Below are 21,428 nucleotides of genomic sequence, written 5' to 3'. Positions count from 1 at the left end.
GAATAAAGTTATTTTCAAGCCACGTTAGTGCCACGATTCTGGTTGGTGGTCAATCCACCACTTTGGTCCAGACTGAAATATCTAGCATGAGATTTACTGCATAGAATGGCACAAACTTGTGTACAGACAGGAGGGATTGTAATAACTTTGTTGATCCCCTGACTTTTCATACTATACCTAAATACCTACAAAACTTATGACATTTGTGACATGTGTTTAGGGCTAATTATCAAAATGTTATCATGCTAGCTTACACACTAAATTAAAATGTTAAACACGGTAAACATTATACTTTCTAAACAATAGCAGGTTAGCATTGTCATTGTGAGCATGTTAGCATGCTGATGTTAGCATTTAACTCAAAGCATCACGGAGTACAGCCTCACAGAGCAGCTAGCATAGATGTAGACTCTTTTTTTCTCATTTTTCAATAACTTCTACTAGGAGGATAACAGAGCTACCAGTCTGTGCAGTGTTTAGGATAAATTACACACACTGACCACGGCGTAGACCCCAAACATTTTATGTGTGCTGTGAAATAGAGTGCCACACAGAGACAATTGTAGCTATTACAAATAAGCTCTAAAACCAAATACAGCAGACATGAACCCCATAGAGGTTGAAAAAGATACAATACACCAGGGGTGCATTTCACATTTGTATGGCATTATAAACTGCACATTTTAGTCAACAAATCTCAAGTTATGTAACCTTATATCCTGATCTTTGCTGGCCTGAACTGACAGGAGATAAAAAAAAAAAGGCACAGTGTTAGCTTTCTGTAGATCGTAACAGCAGCGAGTCATGTTAGCTGTTCTCTCCTATCTGTAACATTGCGTGCTATGACAAAAGTGCAGTTCTCCAGTGGGGGATGTCAAACAGAGGGCAGTGGGATAGAATAAGAAAACACTTTTCTTTAGAAACATGCAGCCAGTTTGAGAGCAGTCGTCTTTTCAATAATGCACAAGCTTGTCTGGCTAGACTCACTTTAAGAGAAGAGACAACATGAGGGAGACCCGCATTAAGGTGAAGTCATCACTGGAGGTTGTACAGGTCTCCGGAACAGCTGTGCTAACATATATATATACAGGATGTACAAGATGGTGCGTGCACTCGACTGATTGAAAAAAGGCCACGCTAATAGACTTGTTAATATATTGGATTTGGTTAATAGGATAGAAACATAATGAGCCTGTGGAGCTCTTTAATTACTATCACAGTGTGAGAATCAAACCAATTTTAGCATTCACTCATGGCAGCAGGCTGAGCTGTATACCATGTAGTTGTGATGTTGTGGATTTGTAGCTTGTTAATGAATTTGTTGCATAATATAACAATGACACGCCACCTGTGCACCGTTTCCTTTCATTTTACTCTGAATAATAATTAGTAAATCATAAATCTTTAGATATTTAACAAAAAATGGAAGCTTGTGTGTCAAGGCAGGCGTTACTGAGAAAAAGCTGGGATAAGTATCTGGTACATGTGTCTATATGGAGAATGCACTGTCAGATCTGCACCCTCTTTTTCTTGTTCTCAGTTTGTCTTGTCCTTGTTGAATAATTTATCAGTAGATGCAGGCCTTTATCTGAGCTCTGCTCGGTCACAGGTTTGCACACATGCATGCACACACATATCTGCTGTGATCCACTACTTGCAGATAAGTAATGATCTTAATTGAGCTGCAGGTCAGACAATCAGAGGTTGCATCTCAAACACCTTGTTTCTGGCTCGGCTCACAGTGACTCACCGAACCTATTCTGACTCCATTCGATACATTAAACTCCTGCACACGACTTCTCACACGCTGACACTAGACCTGCATCTGAATGATACTGAGATAATTAATGTAATATTCAATGCTGTGCTTGATCATTTCACCGTCTATGAAGTATAGAAATGAGCTTGTTTAGGATTATGATTTAATTATGGATCAATAGGAATGAAGTAACTACTAATAGATCAATAGTTTAGTCATTTATCAAGCAATATATCAATATCAATAATAATATCAAGAAATGTGAGGATTTGATGTTTTTTGTTCTATATCATTGCAAATTGAATACCCCCATATGATTTAGACTGTCAGACAAAACAATTTGAAGACATCACATCGGACTCTGGAAATTTCTAGCTGTTTTATAGACTAAATGATTAATTAATTAATAAAACATATATTTGTGATGTTAAAGTCACATTACTTAAGATTTTCATGAGATCAAACTCAATTTTTGATACTATTTATAGTCAGTATTTTTTCTGTAACAGCCATTCAATATATTTACATTTGTGGGAAAAATGGACCAATGTGTGGTAAACTATTTGCACTGTGATATCAGAATACAGTTCCTCATGGCATTGGGGGGAAAAGGTCAATTATCGACTGACTTCTTCATGACTTACGTTTGTTTGGCTGCACTGTAAACAGATACACCAGCGGCTCCTCTGTTGTATTTCATGAGAAAGTAGCTGCTGATGTCTACAGTATCAAACCACATGTTCTGTTACAGCTGTCAACCAAAGGTGTCACCAAATCAACCACGACGGAAATCTTAAGCATTAAAACTTTAATAGATACTGAAAATAATCCTCAGTTGCAGCCCTTCGACTGAACAGTCATCAAAAAGAAGCTTTAAATTTATTCACCATAGTGAGGCCTTTACAATTTAATTAAACCACTTAAGAGAGGAGCTCAGCCAACCTCTGAGTTGTACATTTAGACAACCTGCCACAGGAATGCGGATCTAAGAGCATTTTATTTAACATACATCCTCATAACCACCTACAAGACAAGTCTTTTTGATATCCAGCTGTTAGCTGATGATTTTGAGAGGAAGTCTAATGCTGTAACACTGATTCCTGAGGAAGACTGTCTCAGTTAAAAACATAGTGCAGAGTGACTACTTCTCTTTATTGTACTTTAAAAGTTGGATGAAAATAGATTATTGCTTTGTTTCAAACTCTAGCATTATGCTGCCGCTGTGCTCGGGAGCTACTGTGGGAATACTTTATCATATACAGCATCGTCATATAACATTACTTCTTATTTTCAGAACATCGATACATCTCTCTAGTAAGTGTAGGTCTAAAGGGATCCACCAAGTCCCCCTTCACTGAAATACACAGAAGTCATATCTATGAAATGAAGGTGTATCACCAAAGTTTGATCAGACTGAAACGATCTGAGTCGTACTTAACTGAATTACACCAAGTTGTAAAGAAGTTACTTGAGCTGAAAATTGCTGAGCTAAACCAGAAAAAGAGAGAGAGCTTCAGCACTACCCGGAGTTTAAAAAGGGCCTCCTGAATCCAATTTCAAGTAATCTACCTTCTGAATCCAGCAAACACCTACAGGAAGTGTCGAACGAGAATATCTTACCTTTACTTTAGTGTTGGCAGGGATGTTGGTCTTCCAGCGCACCGTATAGTAGCGGTTATCTGTGATCTTTTGGTTCTTGGGCAGTGAGTTGTCAGCCCAGGTCACCTTGATGGTGTCGTGGCTCAGCACGGAGGCCTGAACACCCACGGGTGGCATCATGGGAGTGGGGTCTGGTACTGGGGTGTATGGAGCATGGAAGAGTTCGTACAGGTCAACATCGGGGTCTATGGGATCTGCACAGTAGGCAGTAAACCCGCATGCATGCACACAAATTAAAATGACCAAAATTAAAAACATACAGAGAGGCGTGGCGTGGTGTGGTGGATCAGAGTCAAAAAAAAGGATGCAGGGAGGAACAAACAGCCGCAAATAAAAAGGTTAATGAGTTAAAATGAAGGACGGAGACAAAGAAGGGAGGAAGAAGAAAAAAAAAGAAACGTAAGTGCAACAAGAATGGGATTGGGAAGGGTGAAGAGAAAGAGAGAGAAGATTCTATTAAAAAAACAGACACTGACCTCTAAAATGAGACACATCTACAGACTCGGTTGCTACTCAGAAGCTACAGTACAGTATGTTGTGCTCTATCAGTAGCTAGTACTACTGTGAGAGAGAGGAAAAGATACTCTATTCATAAGAAAAAGATTACAGTAAATGGAAAACTAGAGTGAAAGCAGAAAATCCAAAATCCTTCATCCAACTTTTCAAACTTGCACATTTACACGTTGACCTGCTCTTTTCAGTTGGAAACAACGCAAACACTTTAATGCAAAGTGGATAAACAGAAGGACACCGAATGCGCTGGAACATTTCCATCTTCCCGGGTATCGTCGATGAGGTGCATTATGTCCTTGAAAACTGTAGAAAGAATATTGAGGCTCTAAGTAACGAAGCCTGCAGGCGGAGGAGAGAAAAGGGTCACGGACAAGTGGCGGCTGTGGTTGGATGTGTGTGTGTGCCGAGTGCTGCTTGTGTTCTGAGGCTCAAAGGCTTTTTGGTGAAAAGCTTGTGGTGAAAGGTGTTGCTTGATCTTTTCCCACTTTCAACAGTCACTCTTTGAATCAGTCCGAGATAATGAGTGACATACATCACTCCTGCAATGATAGAGGTATAAAACATAGCATAATGGTGCCCCGTTTGATGCGTTCACTAAAATAAATGCTCTTTTTTAAAAATAATATTCATATTTAGATGTTATTGTGATAGCTTAGTGTTCTTTGTGCATCTGTTGATTACTTTATGATGTGATGCAATGTTGTATATTTCCTGTGTATTTTCTATTTAGAGTACCAGATGTAAGCCATCTGTTTTCAGATCGTGTGAGGTTGAACCGATATGCCCGACTAAATAAAGGCTTTCAATATAACTTGTGTGAATGCCTGAAGAATGTTTATTTTTCTCTTTTTTATTATTGCTTTGCGTGTTTATAAACTATTTCAATAACTTTTTTTTTTTCATTTCAATCTTATATTCTTTTTTTTTTTTTAGGGTGACTATTAAACATCTTTCCAGGGACTACAGATGAAAAACAGCCTTTTGGCTAACTCTGACGCATTTAAAGCAATGCTTATTAATGTGCAGAGTGCCTGTTAAGTGAACAAATAAATAAATAAATAAATAAGACAAACTTTTTCCATTACGAGATGTATATTATCATTATCAGTTCTCATGTCTTCATTCTAATCATTTCAAAACAGTGGTCAATGTCAAAACAGATAAAATCTTCTGTCATTTCCTAATGAGACGTTATTACATATCTTGATAAAGTACATTTTCTGGAAATTAAATTAAGAAACTGTTATATAGATATTGATGTGGATAAAATAATCAGATGGATTTGTCTTCTTTTAGCTAATCTGATTGAAAAATCGACATCCTTCATCAAATTGTTGTAAAAGATCTGTCATTGCAACATTGTCATTAAGCCGTCCATCCCACTAATTTATAATTAATACAACCAGATATTAAAGAGATAACTGCCTTAGTAGAAAATGGTGCAGCCAAATATCCAACAGCTGATAAATGTCTACTGTCTCATGATATACTGTATATCGTCATTTCTTCCTGTTTAAAATGTTGTTGTATTCCCCATTAACCACCTCACAGAAGGTGCAGTCCAGCTTTTGGATATTATAAATGGCACTTATGTTGTGTAACCTGCTGCTTAATCATCTGTCACATACAGTGTGTTTACAGTGTGTGTTTGTGTGTAATGTGTCTGCATATTAAAGTCCATAAAGCCCAGTAAAGGTGTGTGTGTGTGTGTGTGTGTATATGAGAGGGGAAAAGGTGCCCAAACGAGCAGCTTCTGGCCAGCAGACTGAAGGACGGCCTCCTGACCGCTGGTTTCACTGCTCCTGGTTTAATTGTAACGGGGGAAAAAGCTATAGTCAGTCACCCGAGATGACACTCCTCCTCGACTACTTGTTGGTCCTCTCCTCTCCGCCTCGCTCCATTTGACACCTCTTTGTACAGTGCTGCCCTCATTATGTTCTCTAGACTGAGTCAGTGTGTGTGTGTTTGTGCATGATGAAGATCCAAGCACTCATGTAGCTGTGAAGAGTAACAGTGGTTCTGGGGTGATATGCAAGCTGTGTTTCTTTACCCAGCTTGAAAGAACACAGTCTCCAGTATTTACATGTACAATACTGCAGTGACGAACCTGACTTGCCCCTCTAACTTTATCTATAAGATGGGGATGAATCTTCTCATTTCTTTTCAGTAAAGACGTCATCTTATTATAACGCATTCAACTTAGCTCTCTCTCAACCCAAGTTCACCAAGTTTTCCTCAGTTTTTTTTTTTTCAAAAGTACTATGTAGGTCAGCTCGTCTTTTTAATCCCGACTTGAACAAACTGGCAGGAAGGGAACGCGCCCCCGAGGATTCTGTAGCAGACGACGGTGGTGGGCTTTGGTTCTGCTTTGAGAGGAAACGTTTGGATCTGACGAAGGGTTGCCAAAGCCACAACGGGGGGTCTGCGTATGTGCTCAGTTGTGTGTATGAGGATGTGAGGAAGAAAGAGCTTCATAGAGAGAAGTGTACAGTATGACAGAGCGCGGGTGTGTGTGCGCGCACTCAGACTGCCACCCCCCCTCGAAGCATGTTGACGTGATTCATGTCATCCAGCATCCCACCCCTCTCAAGCTCGGTGGTGCAATAGTGCTGTGGCAGAGACAAACTGGAGTGATCAAGGCTGAGCGGGGAGGTGGGAGGCTGGATCGGAGAGGAGGCGGGCGCAGCCCACATTCTGGGACACTCCAGGGAGCATGGGCTGGTTGTCTTCTGACAGTGTCACATAAAGTGTGTGAACTCAGCTAACAGGCAGTCTAACTGGCAGTGTTTCACACTTTAAGATTATTTGTCAAGCACACTGGATTGGGACTGAAGTTCGACTCTAATTGTTAACAGGGCTGTGATCTGAAGCTTAAAAGCACTATAGATTGTGTGGCTGGCAGCCAAACTGGATTGTCCATATTCTTTGGCCTCGGCAACAAAGCTGTTTCACTAATGCACATAGATACCAAAGATAACTGCATCACAGACTGTAGAGAGGAGCTGATTGACGGAGGATTTTTGGGGCCAATACTGATATTTAAAATATCCAATAACCTTATTTCAGTTGATATTTGTTCTTTAATACAAACACATAATATTAAATATTTCTGATTTTTTAACATCTCTTAAAAGGATAAAGCTGGTGATTTTCTATATTTCTCTTATTGTCAACAAATCTCCTGCGCAGAGCCAAAACCAACATTAAACTGATCTACAAGTGTTGTGTGTTTATATCCAAAGGCTGATAAATCTTATTCCTCTGTGCGTTCGAAAAGTTGTCAAGAGGTTTTGATATGTAGCACAACAAGTTAGTGAAGCGCTGCTAATGCACAGCGGCGTCTGACTTACACAGAACTACTCCCCGGAGACTGAAAACGTGATTGTTGTTATTACTCTTCGGAGCCGTTTCTACATTCAAACTAATGTTACCATAATCTTTGTGGTGAAGGAAGATGTCACCCAGTGCAATGTGCGTCGCTCACTGATGTGTTTTTAATAGTTTTTGGACTACATCGATGCGGCACAGAGGAATATGATACATCAGGCTTTGGATACGCACTCAGTACTTTCATTGTTGGTTTGCTTACATGAGATTTGTTGACAATAACAAAAAATATAGAAAAAAGAAATCACCTGCCATATCATTTAAAGTTGAGTGGGACATTTTACAATTGAAAAATAAACTTGTCAGTGCTGTCTGTTGGACAAACTGTAATGGCGCCACAGTTTCTGAATTAGTAGAAAGATACAGTATCTTTGGCATTTCTGTACAGTTATTTCTTCTTACCAACTGACTGATGTATCTCTGATGAGCTAAATTTGGCTGATAACGTTGGCCGTGCCATTGTATCGATTGAGGTCTACTACAAAGTACATCAAATATTCTTTAAACCCAGAGGGGTTGCCGTTGTTAGCCAGTATATAGATACTCGGCTTTGTTCTTTACTGCATCCTGCACCTGGCATAGTACATATAGGTTTGGATGTGCACACAACTACCCTTTCTGTACGTTGACATTCTCCAATAATATTCCAAGCCATACTTTGTGGTTGGATGTCTGCCCGGTTCTGAGCGTTTGATTAAAAAGAGATACAAGTATACCTGGGGCCATAAAGAAGAGAGTTAATTAGAGCAGTGAGACACCCCGATGACCCGTTATCTCCCTGATTTTCTCCCTAATTTAGAGTCCAGACACATTCTGTCCGATAACGATCTCAGGTTAGAGAGGGCGAAGATAAATGTCAGTCGAATTCCTTTTTTTTTTTTTTGAGGGGGGCGGGGGGGGGGGGATTCTTACTTCACAGAGATCAAACATTTTTTTCCAGGTATGCAGGAAGTCGATTTTGACGGTTGTAGCTCATACCTGACTGCGGTCTGGTGATGGCGCTCTCATACACAGGTATCCCCTCACCCACGTTGTTATAGGCCTTCAGTGTGATCACATAGTGCGAGCTGGGGTCTGAGAGAGAGAGAGAAAGAAAGAGAGAGAGAGAGAGAGAGATAAAGGCAGCGAGAGAGACGGGAAGAGCAAGATTAATTGATGCAGCCACCTAATCAAAACCAAAACTCTCGAGACTCTCAACTCATAATTGCGACATTAGCCAGAGTGAGTATTTGAATACAATCATTCCTCTTACTGTTATTGCAATGGAGGCTTCAATTATGCATATAAAGATATTTTGCAACACTTCCCTCTCCTAAATCTCTCAATTTCTAAGATAGTTTTTTTAAGTCATAATCCATTTCTAGAGCCCTTGAAGCCCTGAAGCTTTGATAACTGCAGTGTTATTGATACCGATTCATTGTGCCGTTAATAAAAACCAACAACAGAATATGACACAGTTGCTATTGTAGGAATAAAATTAATTTTCCCCTTGAACAAAATCTGTTATCGTGTTTCTTGTTTTTTCAATAGAGCGAGATCACTGCTTATTATTGAAATACAAACAATCACAACTGCGCTTTCTTGAGTTTTATTAAGAAACGGTTTAATCTCTCTCCTCCAAAATGATAAAGTTAATACCGACATAACAATTTGCATCAGTTTCTCAAAGGTTGGTCTGATCCTATGCGGAGAAATGGCACTCATGTAAGAAGTAGGACGCAGCAGAACAGCTAAATGAGATGGAACTGTATGTTGATGTTTCATTTGCCGTGATGATTAAGTATTAAAAATCACCAAAACAAGTTTGTTTTATTCAAATATTTTAACCTTTGATTAGTGTGTGCCCATTAGGCCAATCTGTGTAATTAGCATGTGGCGGAGAAGATCTCATTAGTTCCCTAAATAATCACTATGAGGCACAGACGAACTGCTTCAACATCTGTGTGTTCGCTCGTAGGTGATTGAAATTGTGGACTGTTTTTTTTGTAGAATAGTTTTAATTAAAAAGTGTATAAAGTGTCAAGACAGATATTCATAATTTTAAATTAGGACTATCAATGTTATGTTTTCTATCTACTGTAGGGCAAAGATGCATTAGTCTCCCAGGACTCATCAGTGTCTGACTAGTGGTATTTGACAAAGCAGGGGAGACCTTCCAGTGTAATTACACGGGTGACAAATGGATAACAAATCAGTATCTCGGTGAAAACAGAACACAGGCATTGCAAACAAAATAATCAACCAACTGTGGCCTTCAACTATCTTATAGTCTCGTTTCAGAATAAACAGCAGCGGCTCGTTCTTACCGAGGTTCTCGATGGTGTAGTAGCGCTGCTTGTAGTCCACTTTGATGGTCTGAGCATGGGGGCTGCCGATGCCGTAGCCGATGGTGTAACCACGCACCACGATGTCCTGGTTCTCTGGCGGCGTCCAGCTCACCACGATGCTGTTGACCAGCGGCCGGACGTGGAGCGAGCTGGGCTGGTCTGGTACACGCGATTCTGGCGAGGGAGATGCAGTAAAAACTTTATTGAAGGTTTTTCTATTCCAGGGAAACAATCAACAGTTAATTAAAGTCTGAAAACTAACTCAAAACCAACTGACTGGCTCTGGATTGGTTTAGTCTGTATAAATTGGAGTACAGCAGGTGATTTTTACCGTCCAGGTCGCTCTCAAACGTCTCTGCTGTCGTCCACTCGGTGGCCGGTCCCGTGCCGTTCACCGTCATGGCTGACACTCGGAAGGAGTACTCTGTCCCACGTTCCAAACCTGGACAGGAAACAGATTCAAAGCCCAGGTATTCAGACAGAACCGTGGCTGAACTAAATCTCAAGCAGCAATAAAAAAAACTCCTTCATTAAAACTTCTTTCTTTCTCAGGCCTGATTTTATATTTTACGGGTGTTCTCCACTTGGTTGGTCAATTGGGGTTTCGATTTGCAGACACAATAAATGTTTTCAAAGCACAAATATTTTAAACAGATGCCCGATACTTCTCTGCACAATTTAAGGAGAAAATCTATAAGCTAGCCTGAGGACGGATCAAGTGAAGGTTCCTGTGGTGCAATTAACTTTCTTTTCCACTCAATATTATAGAAGTGATTGAGATTTATATTTCACCATTGATTCATATCGTTGTTTTGTAGATACGAATTTATTTGCTGGAGAGATGTGTTAAAAAGAAAAGTATGTAATGGAAGCTGGCACACAAAGCATAACACTAAGGGGCTACAAAAAAAGAGTAGAGAAAAGAAACTTTTGGAGTCTGGATTCGTTCATATTTTAAAGCCACGTCTCCTTCAGAAAAAACCGTTTCACCGCTGGGTGCCGGCTTTGGTATTCAGAAAAAAGGGGAACGCCTGCTGACAAATGATGTGTTGCTGTATTAATTTGCTGTAAAATTTTTCATCATCGTCATATTGTCCCTTTTGCACACTACATGCTAATCCTGTAGTCTTTTCTCTCTGTACCCACTATTCTGGGCCACCCTTGGGGGTAGCTTCTGAAGACTTCCTAACCATCCGTGCCTCCAAGGCTACAACATCTCCTTCTAAACGCTTTTGAACCAACAAACACCCCTCTCTTTCACCCCCCAGAATGTTCTCAAAAATCAACTTTTAAGTGTATATTCTCTTTGATGCAGCACACAGCGTGAGGCCGGGCCACTTGAAAGTTGCTGAGACAACATCTAATATTAATCACCGTTGCTGTGCGTCTCTGGTGATATTGTGCATATTTCGGTGGTAGCGGCGGGTAATGTTAGGGTACGGTGAGACATGTAACTACGTCTCAGAGTATTTAGATTCATTCAATTGACATGTTGACTAACTTATCAGACCTACAGCTGGACTGACTCCAAACAGCGACTCAGATATGTATTCGCTCTCAAGATCAAGATACTAAATATTGCAGTATGTCAGACATGGCTGACAGTTTCTACCATACATCCAGCAAAGATAAAATGGAGTCTAGTGGCAGAAAGATTTTACATGTAGAACCTATCAAAAGCTTCAGTGAGTGAAAAGGAGGTTTTGATAATCCTTTTTTTTTTTCCAGAGTCACCGTTTTACAATTAGTTCAACAATCACCCCAAAATTAACCTATAATGAAGGAGCCAGAGACCCTTTATGGGCCTGAAAATAACACAACTACAAGACAAGATGTGTTTGGAGCCGAGGGCACAAGTCACTCACTATTTCTATGGCCCTGTTCACACTTTGCATCAAGACACGCACTACGCTATCTAAGTAGACAGCTCTAAAACAGAAGTGTGAACACAGTGTGAGACGTATTGAGGACACACCGGGACACTGTCAGACCACATGTGGAGGTGGTGAGGAAAGCATTTGTCCATATTTGGGGTGAGTGTGAATGCCACTAACAAAAACCTTATAACTAGTTCCTTCTAGTTTTCTAGATCGTCTTAATCCAGTAGGGGAACACTGACCCCATTTCCTCGAGCAGCAGTCAAAATTTACTGAAACATGAAGTCAAATATGAGTGGGAAAGTGGTGACTCAAGCACATAACAGACATCTGCTGGATCTAGACACAAACTGGATGTAAAATACTACGTCTGAACAGGGTCTATGGGTGCCCTCCACCTACACGTACAGTAATAAATGCAACAACATTTAAACCCACCCACACTTTGGAAAGTTCTTTCTGAGAAACTGCAATGGAAAACAACAAAGCATGTTGATGAAAGCAGGTGGGATGTGGAAGTAAATATCTAATACTGATAATACAGCAGGTGGAGTTTTATTCTAAAAATTGATTGCTAAGTCAGCGCCCATTACCATCAATGAGCTTGTAAAGCTGGGTGCCTCCGGTGGTTTCGGCTGCCTCGCTCCTCCGTGATCCTTTGCGGTAGCGGATCTTGTAGCCTGTGATCTCTCCGTTCTGGGCGTTTTGTAGCGGGGGCTGCCACCGGAGCATGATGCTCTGCGGAGGGAAAGTGAGGGAGATGATGAAACAAACAAAAAAAAAAGCCACATTTAGCACATGTGGGACCATCTGCTTATGGGGTTTCACCTGCAAAGGTGACCTCGGGGTTTTAGCAGGTAGCATCACACCTTGCCCACACACCTTGGCAGAGACTTTTCTGTTAACGGGACTCTGCAGGTTATTGTTCACCTTGCCACAAACACCGTCTCACCTGCTCCTCCCCTGTTCCTGACGGTGGTGCAAATGGGAGCGCCCCGCAAAAACAAATACCCCTCTGAGCTCGGGTGACGCAGTGCAGATCGACACGTTAGGAAGAAATAAACACGCGGATAATAGATTGTGCTGATGAGCGGGGCGTGCGTGTGTACGGTAGCTGTGTGCGGTCAGGTTAACCCTGCAGAGACACTGAGGCAGAGCGATGAAAGCAGGACCGTCGCTGGCGGGCCCACGCTGCACTGTTGAGGGATTCATGCATCTAAATTTTTTTCTATGCATGTGTGTGTGTGTGTTTAAAGAGATAGGTGGGGGGTAGCCCAGCGTGGGAGAAGAGTTAATTAACGCTTCCCCACTGTCACACTGATGCACAAAAGCCCGAGTACATGAACAGGGCACACACGCACACACGCGCGCTCTCCTCCCCAGCAGAGGCGAGGGAATTGCACAAATTAAATTTGTGTTAAGTGTGTTCAATTATTTCCATTTTTCTTATTACACTATCGGTCCCAACTCGCAATGCTTGTTTAATTTCCCCCTTCTTCTCTCTAATCATGAAAACCTGTTTAATTGACTTTTGGAAAAAAAAAAAAAAAATCACAGGGGGAAGGTGGGAAGTCAGATGCCAAAAAGGTGCAAAATAAGATCACAAAAATAAGATTTTCACGTTGCCTCGCAGGTAAAATATGCAAGGTTTTGCTTGAAAAGACCCAAAGAGGAGTGAATATGAAACGTATGTTAATTTATTTTTTTCCCCCCCAGTTCCATTCAGCTGGGTGTATCAAACAGCTAATTGCATAAATGCTTTCTATCTATATACTTGTACCAGAGTTATTGACATAATGACTGCTTACATTCAAAATTAAACACAATGACAACAAAAGGAAAAAATAAATAAATTGATGACTAATTCCAATAGTGTTTAGAAATAAAAGGATGCCAGATGTTTGTTTCATAGCTTGAAATTGGCTCGTCTGGGTCTAATTGGGGAGGGACAGCTGGATGTACGCTATCCATTTAAAAACAATTCCGCCACAAGCGACTTGTAGCAGAAATACGCCGAGTGACTGCTCTTCATTTTACTCTTAACATTAGCATTAGAGTGTTTTCTCTCCACAAATCTCAGCTGAGTATCCCTCAGCATGGGTGGCCAGTTCTCACTCAAGCTGGGAGTGTGTGATAGGATTGTCTACCAGTTTTTTTTTTTTTTCTCCTCCAGTCCAGCTTTGACAGTTCTTTCTCACTTGGGCTCTGTATCGACCAGTAAAAGGGCTAAAAAAAAAAAACGCCGGCTGCTCTTTTTGTAGTTAATGCACGTACCCTGAGGTTTTTCCCCGTGTCTTCTTCTCTTTTTGCGGCTCACGTCATGAGTGAGAAACATCTTTTGTAGAAAAATTAAATCCATCACTCGGGTGGAAATATACAATAAATAAGCATACGGCATCTCTGTTTGAAGATCAAATGGCTACAAAAGATAGGCAGCCTTGCCCATTTTCCTGTTTTAATCAGGAGCCTGTTGTGAAGCCTGCAGCCACATCAGCAGCTTTATCTAATCATGAGCGTCACGCAAGAACTACAGTATGTTTAACTGTAATAAATCTGATTTAACAATGAAACTTAAAAAAAAAAAAGGGATTGAGACACCGGGAGTGGTCTCCTGGGGTGTGAGAAATTTGATCCATCTATCTCTGATCCGCAGAGAAATCCAATCTAGATCAAATAAACACATGGATCAATTGTGATTTCTTTCTATTTATTCTCGTCACCTAAAACACATAATAACCAACACGCTGAGACCACTGGCAGAAAAACTGGACCATGTTGCAAACACTTTCCCAGCAACCATCTATTTGGTGAGTTACAGGTCAAAAGAGACCTATATATTTATGTTAAAATAAGGCTTATTTGGCTGGAAAGGGGAATTTATGGTCATTCAAATGCTGTTGAAACAACACTTTTAGGCTAAACTTCTAAGAAAATGTCACATTTACTCAGCTATTCAACCAAGTATCTAAACCTCTTCTGATCTGCAGATCACCAAATCAATTCTTACTGGGATACTTTGACTCTTTTTTTCTTTTTGGAGTATGCCTGTCCACAGTCTCCCAGGCTTATATTTGCAGGTATCCATTTAGTTCTGAGCTGCAGGTTTCTTTGGCAGATACTGTACTGATGGAGAGCGATACAGAGGATAAAACCTTCTGACAGGCGAGTCTCCTGCCGATGAGAGGATCGATGAGGGCTCGCACACCCTCTTAACCAGCCAGGGCTACAGGCCTCTGACACAGCTAATCACACAGAGAAACAACAGTGTTCTGGCCTCTGGGCTATGTATTTGTTCAAGTGTTTATGTGTGTGTGTGTGTGTGTGAGGGTTGGTGGTGAAGCTACTACATACTGTGAACACAACAGGCTAGCCACAGACAGTTGACATGAATTGTCCCTTGTACTGTATGTTGCATATGAGAGAAAGCTTTGAAGTTCTGAACAAGACTATAGACTGACCAGTTCTAGTATAGATTCTCTAAGCCGGCTTAAGTCTTACCTTTGAGTTCTGGACCTCAAGAGTGAAATTTTGAGGAGGGCCGCTCGGCACTGTGAGGCAGAAGAAAACGGTGTGAGACAAAAATCACAGAAATATAATCTACTGTTGTCTATTGTCACAAGCTAAAAGGAGTCTATCAACTATCATCTATCAACGGACCGTCAGACAGGGTGCGGACTGTGATGTCTTCAGTGGAGACACCCGGACCGTGCTTGTTGTTGGCCACCACGCGAAAACTGTATTCGGTGTTCTTCTTCAGCCCGGTCATGGTGTAGGACTGACTATCGATGTCAACATCCTGAGAGAGACAGAGAGAGAGAAAGGAAGGAAGGAAGGAGAGAAACATGTGATCTGTCAGTTTCTTTCAAATCTGTGCCATGTGACCACAATTTCAGATCAAGGTGAAAAAAGAGCAAATCATGTGTAACTTATATGAAATAAAACCGTAAAATGTGCCGTAATAGATTAAGTGTTTTTTCTACTGACAGCATGTTTGATTATTACACTAATACTGCTGTTTTAGGATGTAAAATTCAGCAGTTTGATACCGGCGCAAACATGCTTTAAATAAGACCATTCAAATTGATTTACAACCCAAGTGATTTCTCAAATATGGCAAAGACACAAAATGCGATGCCTGCTTTCATCACTTCATCACACTAACATTTCCAGTCGGTAATTCTGTGTATAAATGTCATCTTCCACTGAGACACAAATTATGCCTTCTGTGATTACGACTTTTTGCTTTACAAATTGGGCATGCTGGCAAATGCTCAATTACTTACGAGCCAATTTGCATTCAGCTCTTCGCTTGTGACATTTTAAGTAAAAAGCAAAGACTTTGTGGGGAAATCTAATCTCGCTTCAAGAGCTCGGGTCACATGATCGCCTACGACCACGTCACACTTGAAGATGCATCGTATGTTGTCCCTATCTTCCCCGATCTTCCTTTAATACTTCATGTCCTTTGAGAATTGAGTGTTTCTAACTTCATCTCTGCTCTGTCCCTTACCTTCACCCCCTCTTCTATCTTTCTTTTCATCCCTCTCTTCATCTCTCCGCCTTTTTTTTTTCACCTCATCTCTTGCTCTCTTCTCCAGGGTGCTGAGGCATCATTACTCAGTGCGCTGGCTGACGTTTCATCCATTATCATATTAAAGGCTTTTTAATGCCTCACTGGCCAGCACACTGCTACTGCTGGGGCTGACTCAGTATCTAACCAGCTAGATTCCACCCTTGTGACAGAGTTAGACCTCCAGAAAAACACAGAGTGAATCATATCTTTCTGCACAATATGTGTAATCGTGTGTTTTTTTCGTGTGTGAGATGCATCAAGACTGTGGCCAAAAAAGCGGCACAAAGAGTCGTTTGGCAAAATGATTAGGAATTCCTTACCTCATCACAATTTACATTAGGCTATGCAGTCATATTCTTTTTATCTAATGAACCCTGGAAAATCAAGCGTCAGCTACATATACAGTAGTTCTTCTCCGAGTAATTGTGTGATACCGATGAAATGAAGGAGAAAAAAAAAAAAAAAACACAGAACACATTGCAGTGCAGGAAACATCACATTATTTAATGGCTGAGTGAGTACCTCTTTTTATCTCATCTTGCAAATACATGCAGAAAGTGTGTCCTTGTGTTACTTGATTGGTGTTTTGTGATAAGGGTTGCTTTGGAAAGAAGTCCCCAAAGCATTCCTCATTTCTGGAAGCACTAACACAAAACCTGATGATTACGGTGCACGTTTTATATAGCTGATAATGTTTCTGCTATCAAAAGTTCAAAGTTTTTTTTGGCGAGTTACCCGCATGAATGTAAAAATCATTCAGGGAAGCCAGATTAAGTACAAACATCTAGTCTTTAATGGTGTTAAAGTGGATGAAAGGGTGAACAGATCAGTCCAGCCTTGGGAAGGAAGACTGTTCCAGGAAGTCGTACCTGTTCGGTGCCGATGCTTTTGTCTGTGTAGTACAACTTGTAGGTGAGGATCTCTCCGTTGCCAGTGAGGGGGGTGTCCCAGCTCAGAGAGACGGAGGTCGGCGTGTTGGACACCGCCTGCAGGTTGGGAGCGGGGCCGGGCACTTGGACTAATGAACAGATGAAGCGGGAGAGCAGGAATTAAATTGATGTATTTTGTTCTAGTTGGAGGAGGGAGGGGGAAAAAAAGAAAAAAAAAGAAAATTCAATTCAGCAAGGTCAACGGATTTCTGCCAAAAAAAATAAACAAATTCTTGGCTATTTCAAAGCCATCTTTCCCTGTGCTAACAAGAGCTCGAACCAAAAGCTGGCTCAGTCGCTGCAGCTTTATGGAGACCGAACTATCCCCTCCGGACTGGGCTGCCCGCCACGCCGATAGATATTCCCACGACAAACAAACTGAAGGTGTACTTCTACAAACACATCAATGTGTGCATTCCACCAACATTCACCTCTATCTTCTATTCAGTGAGGGAGACGGTTCTGTTTTATATATTTTATTGTGTCTGGTTAGTGAAGATAGAGGGCAGGATTCAACAAAGACAGTGTTTTATATAAATTGTCTTTGTAACAGCTTGATACTATGTTAATCAGGCGGCTTATTTTCTTCTATTTCTTCAGAAATAGAAAGGAAGCGGAGATGTCCATCTTGAAGGTTTAGCATTGCGGTGTTATTTCTTACATGAAATGCTTACACAAACAAAAGAAGTCTACCTGCAAACTTGGAACAATGTTAATTTTGTAGTGCAAATTATTCCTTTATCTATAAATATATATCATAAATCTATACTAAAGTAAATAGGGCTATAAATCTGGACTGTTCTGATACAACATTTGCGTAAATATGCTCAAATTGAAGGTGGCAGTCTGCACTTTAACCTCATAGTACATATTTCATTCCAGATCCAACGTGCTGGAAGACAACATTACAAAACTTTGTCACAGTCTTGATAATTTGTGACCGCTCTATGTCAGTGAGTGTACGGACGGTCATATTTCTTGTTGTCTCTGCGCTGTGGCGGATTGGATTTAAAATGAAACAATCACTTTGAGGTTAAAGTGCTGGCTGTCAGGCGTAGATATATGTCTGCACTGTATATATCTTGTAAGCTTTAGCTGCAGGTGTTCCTGACAGAAAAGAGAGGCTCCCATTTGTCAGTGTGCAAAGATGTTAAAGGTGTGGGTTTGTGTGTGTGTGCGTGTATGTGTAGGTGTGTTAAGCAGGGTCTCTGAGGAGAAGTGATACAGGGCAGCGTTGTGTGTGTGTGTGTGCACATGCCTGGCACTCAGATGAAGGTCAACAGTTTAAGCTCCAATTCGTAACGTGTTCTTACACTAAAAGTGCCCACACGCGACAGAGATATACTGTACAGGTACAGCCCGCCCTCGCTGCTATCCCCATGGGTGGCTAGGCTCCTGCTGGCAGGCATTAAGGTGTAGTGTGTATGTGTGTGTGTGTGTGTGTGTGTGTGTGTGTTATGACTTAAGTCACTTTCAGGGACACACATTAGATTTCAGACCAGTTGATTGGGGATTGGTGACAAAAAAAACGTGTCCCCGATTGGTAAAACGCTGATTTTTATGTCAGGTTTGGGTAAGTCTCCGGGAAATGAATCTGAGTCTATATAAATACCCAAAAAGTGACTTAAATAAACCTGTGTGTGTGTGTGTGTGTGTGTGTGTGGATCCATCCACCCTCTAACCAAGGACATAGGTACGGAAACAACAGCTGACCTAGAAAGTGACAGTGACTGAGCTGTAGCTGAGCGAGGGGGTGAGGGACGTCCACCCCGACAGTGTGCTGGGAAATCCCCTTCACAGCACTTTCAAATATGGGTGAAACTGAGTGATTTGGAGCAAGCAGCCGTGGGGGGGGGGGGGGGGGGGGGGGGGCTAACACGCCTGAACACAAAGAAAAAAGAAGAAGAAGAAGAAGAAGGGAACCACTCGGTCCCTTCTTACCTCAATGATTCTTATGTGTCCTCCAGTCAAAACATCCTAATAGGGGGGCCTTAATGCAGACTGGATGAGGGAATTATTTTAGAGAGGAAAAAAAAAAATCTGGAATACTAATTTCCGACATTCCTTACTCAGGTAGGGATGGTTTAAAGCAGATGACACACACACACACACACACACACACACACACACACACACACACACACACACACAGAGGGCTTTATAAATGTTGGGGAGTAAACAAGAAGTGGCTCATAAGACGACAATGCTGCATTTCTCTGGTCTGCTGTTGGGTGGTCTGATTTAATGCACAGCACTGAACTGCCTCCTCTATGTATGTGTGTGTGTGTGTGTGTGTGTGTGTGTGTTTGGTATGGGGGTGGGGTGGGATGTGGGGGGGGGGGGGTCTGTCTGTTTGAAGTGAGCGTATGCTGTATGTGAGTGAATATTTGTTTGTGTGAGTGTTTATTTGCACATTTGCGTGCTCCTTTAGAGTGCATCCTGTTTGCCTCCGTGTGCCAGCGTGAGTGCATTTCCAACTAATGTGTGTACTCGTGTATATGTGTGTGTGTGTGTGTGTGTGTGTGTGTGTGTGTGTGTGTGTGTGTCTTACCTTCAGCCTGGGTGGCCACTTTGAGCGCTGCGGAGCTCTCTCCCTGGCCGTTGCTGTTGTGGGCCACAACCCTGAAGCGATATTTGGTGTCTGGCATGAGGTTCTGGATGGTGACCTGCATCTCCCCTGGACGGCTGGTATTCACTACTCGCTCCCTGATGTGGACACAACAAACACGCACACACACACACACACACATTAGCGAAACATTTAATGATTAGAACGTGTCCTATTTGCAAAAGCATCTGCTGCATTTTTAGTGTGTGAGAACATAATTGAAAGCTTTACGGTTCTATAACTGTTGCAGATCCACAGCTACAGTAGTGTTCATCTTGCAATATACAATATAAAAATATATAACACTTGTATATTGTACACTACTTGCAACGTCTTGGACATAAGTGTGCATATTTGTTGCATTATGCTAGCTGATTTATGTTTAATTAATCTTTCGATTCATGTCTCAATTAATCGATTAATTTCTCTATAACAGTCTATAAAATGTTAATATAAAATGCCCCCTCCCCCTCCCCAGAGTTCAGGGTGTGCAATGATATAAAACTGAAGAAAAGCCTAACATTTGTGAAGCTGATACCAATAAATGTTTGGCATTAGTACACTGAATGCTTTTGCAGATAGAGTAATATATGCATTTGCATCCCTGGCTCTAGCACAGAGTGAAATAATACTGTGTTAGGCCACTTCTCCAAACTGCTTAAAGCCATTCAACAGGGGAAAACACAAAAAGGCTGCCAAAACTCTACATAGAAACTGTGAAAAATCCTCTCTGCTTCTTAAACGTCCTTCTCTGTAATATGCTGTAAATCCTCTATGTAAGAAGCTTGGAAGAATTTATCACAGGGCTACTTGAGAGAAAAAAATGAAATTACAGTGTTTGAACTTCCATTTTTTGGTGTGTTTATTTGTGGGGGGGAAGGGAAGTTTGTTTTTAATTGATAAACACTTACTGCTTATGATAAGTGCTCTAACTGCTTTAATTAAGATATTTTCAGAGTGGTGTGAGACTCCTGCTCACATGTGTGTTTTATTTAGTACCCTAGCGTGTGTGTGTGTGTGTGCGTACTACCTGCTAGTGCCCTCCTGGCTGTAGAAGACGGAGTAGGTTAACTCGTCTCCGTGCGGCTCAGCCGGTGGGCGCCAAGTGAGCTTGATGAAGCGGGTGGAAACCAGCGAAGCCACGACATCTCGGGGGGCGGAGGGAGTGGGCCCTGCTGGACCGGCTACACCACCGGAGCCTGGCGTTACATGGTCAGTAGTGTTAGGAGTCAGTGAGGGGGGAGGGAAAGGGGGCAGGGCTACATCTTTGGGTCGGGAGGGAGGGAGGCAGGAGGGAGGGAGGGAGGGAGGAAGGAGGGGAAGACGGGGAAGGGTAGAAGACAGTGGCAGCGTGGGGAAGGTGAAGGGGGGGGGGGGGGATGAGAGAAAAATTGCGCAGAGGCATCCAAAAAGGAACAGTTTGAGGAGAGGAGAGGAGTTGAAATGGAAATGACAGTGAAACGAAAGAAAGGAAGGAAACAAAAACAGAAGAAAAAACAAAATAACAACAACATAACAAAAAAAAGACTTTTGGTGTGACAAGGAAACACAGAAATAAAACACTTCTACTACACTTAAAAAAGCTGACAAATAAAAGCACAATACAAGGGGAGACTAAACATGCACATCTACTACACACAGCTTTCTAATGTAAGGGAGCAGAACACAGCGCGTCATACAGTTCATTTTCATTTTCCTGACAATCATTTGTGATATGAGAAATGATTGTTTTTACTTTTTTTTTTGTGATATTTTTCAGCCAAATACAGGCCGGCATTCCAGGGCGAATGGAAGAA

At 41.5% G+C, this 21,428-nt stretch overlaps 1 protein-coding gene across 6 annotated transcripts in view; it reads right to left on the bottom strand.

Annotated features, from left to right (window-relative positions):
• The window catches only part of neo1a (neogenin 1a), a 159,794-nt gene that overhangs the window by 9,692 nt on the left and 128,674 nt on the right, over positions 1 to 21,428 (bottom strand). For 3 of the 6 annotated variants that reach the window (XM_044354890.1, XM_044354904.1, XM_044354898.1), the window contains exons 8-17: positions 20,663 to 20,897; positions 19,576 to 19,730; positions 16,965 to 17,113; positions 15,180 to 15,318; positions 15,021 to 15,070; positions 12,116 to 12,260; positions 9,977 to 10,087; positions 9,625 to 9,819; positions 8,297 to 8,392; positions 3,380 to 3,612 (exon numbers count right to left, since the gene is read on the bottom strand). In XM_044354890.1, the coding sequence (XP_044210825.1) occupies positions 3,380 to 3,612; positions 8,297 to 8,392; positions 9,625 to 9,819; positions 9,977 to 10,087; positions 12,116 to 12,260; positions 15,021 to 15,070; positions 15,180 to 15,318; positions 16,965 to 17,113; positions 19,576 to 19,730; positions 20,663 to 20,897 (1,508 nt within the window). The remainder of the gene's footprint in view (positions 1 to 3,379; positions 3,613 to 8,296; positions 8,393 to 9,624; positions 9,820 to 9,976; positions 10,088 to 12,115; positions 12,261 to 15,020; positions 15,071 to 15,179; positions 15,319 to 16,964; positions 17,114 to 19,575; positions 19,731 to 20,662; positions 20,898 to 21,428) is intronic. The other 3 variants (XM_044354926.1, XM_044354909.1, XM_044354918.1) reach the window with 3 other exon arrangements.

The sequence above is a fragment of the Thunnus albacares genome, chromosome 1 (assembly GCF_914725855.1).
Source record: "Thunnus albacares chromosome 1, fThuAlb1.1, whole genome shotgun sequence".
NCBI classification, from domain to species: Eukaryota; Metazoa; Chordata; class Actinopteri; order Scombriformes; family Scombridae; genus Thunnus; species Thunnus albacares.
This window is presented reverse-complemented; position numbering and strand designations above follow the sequence as displayed.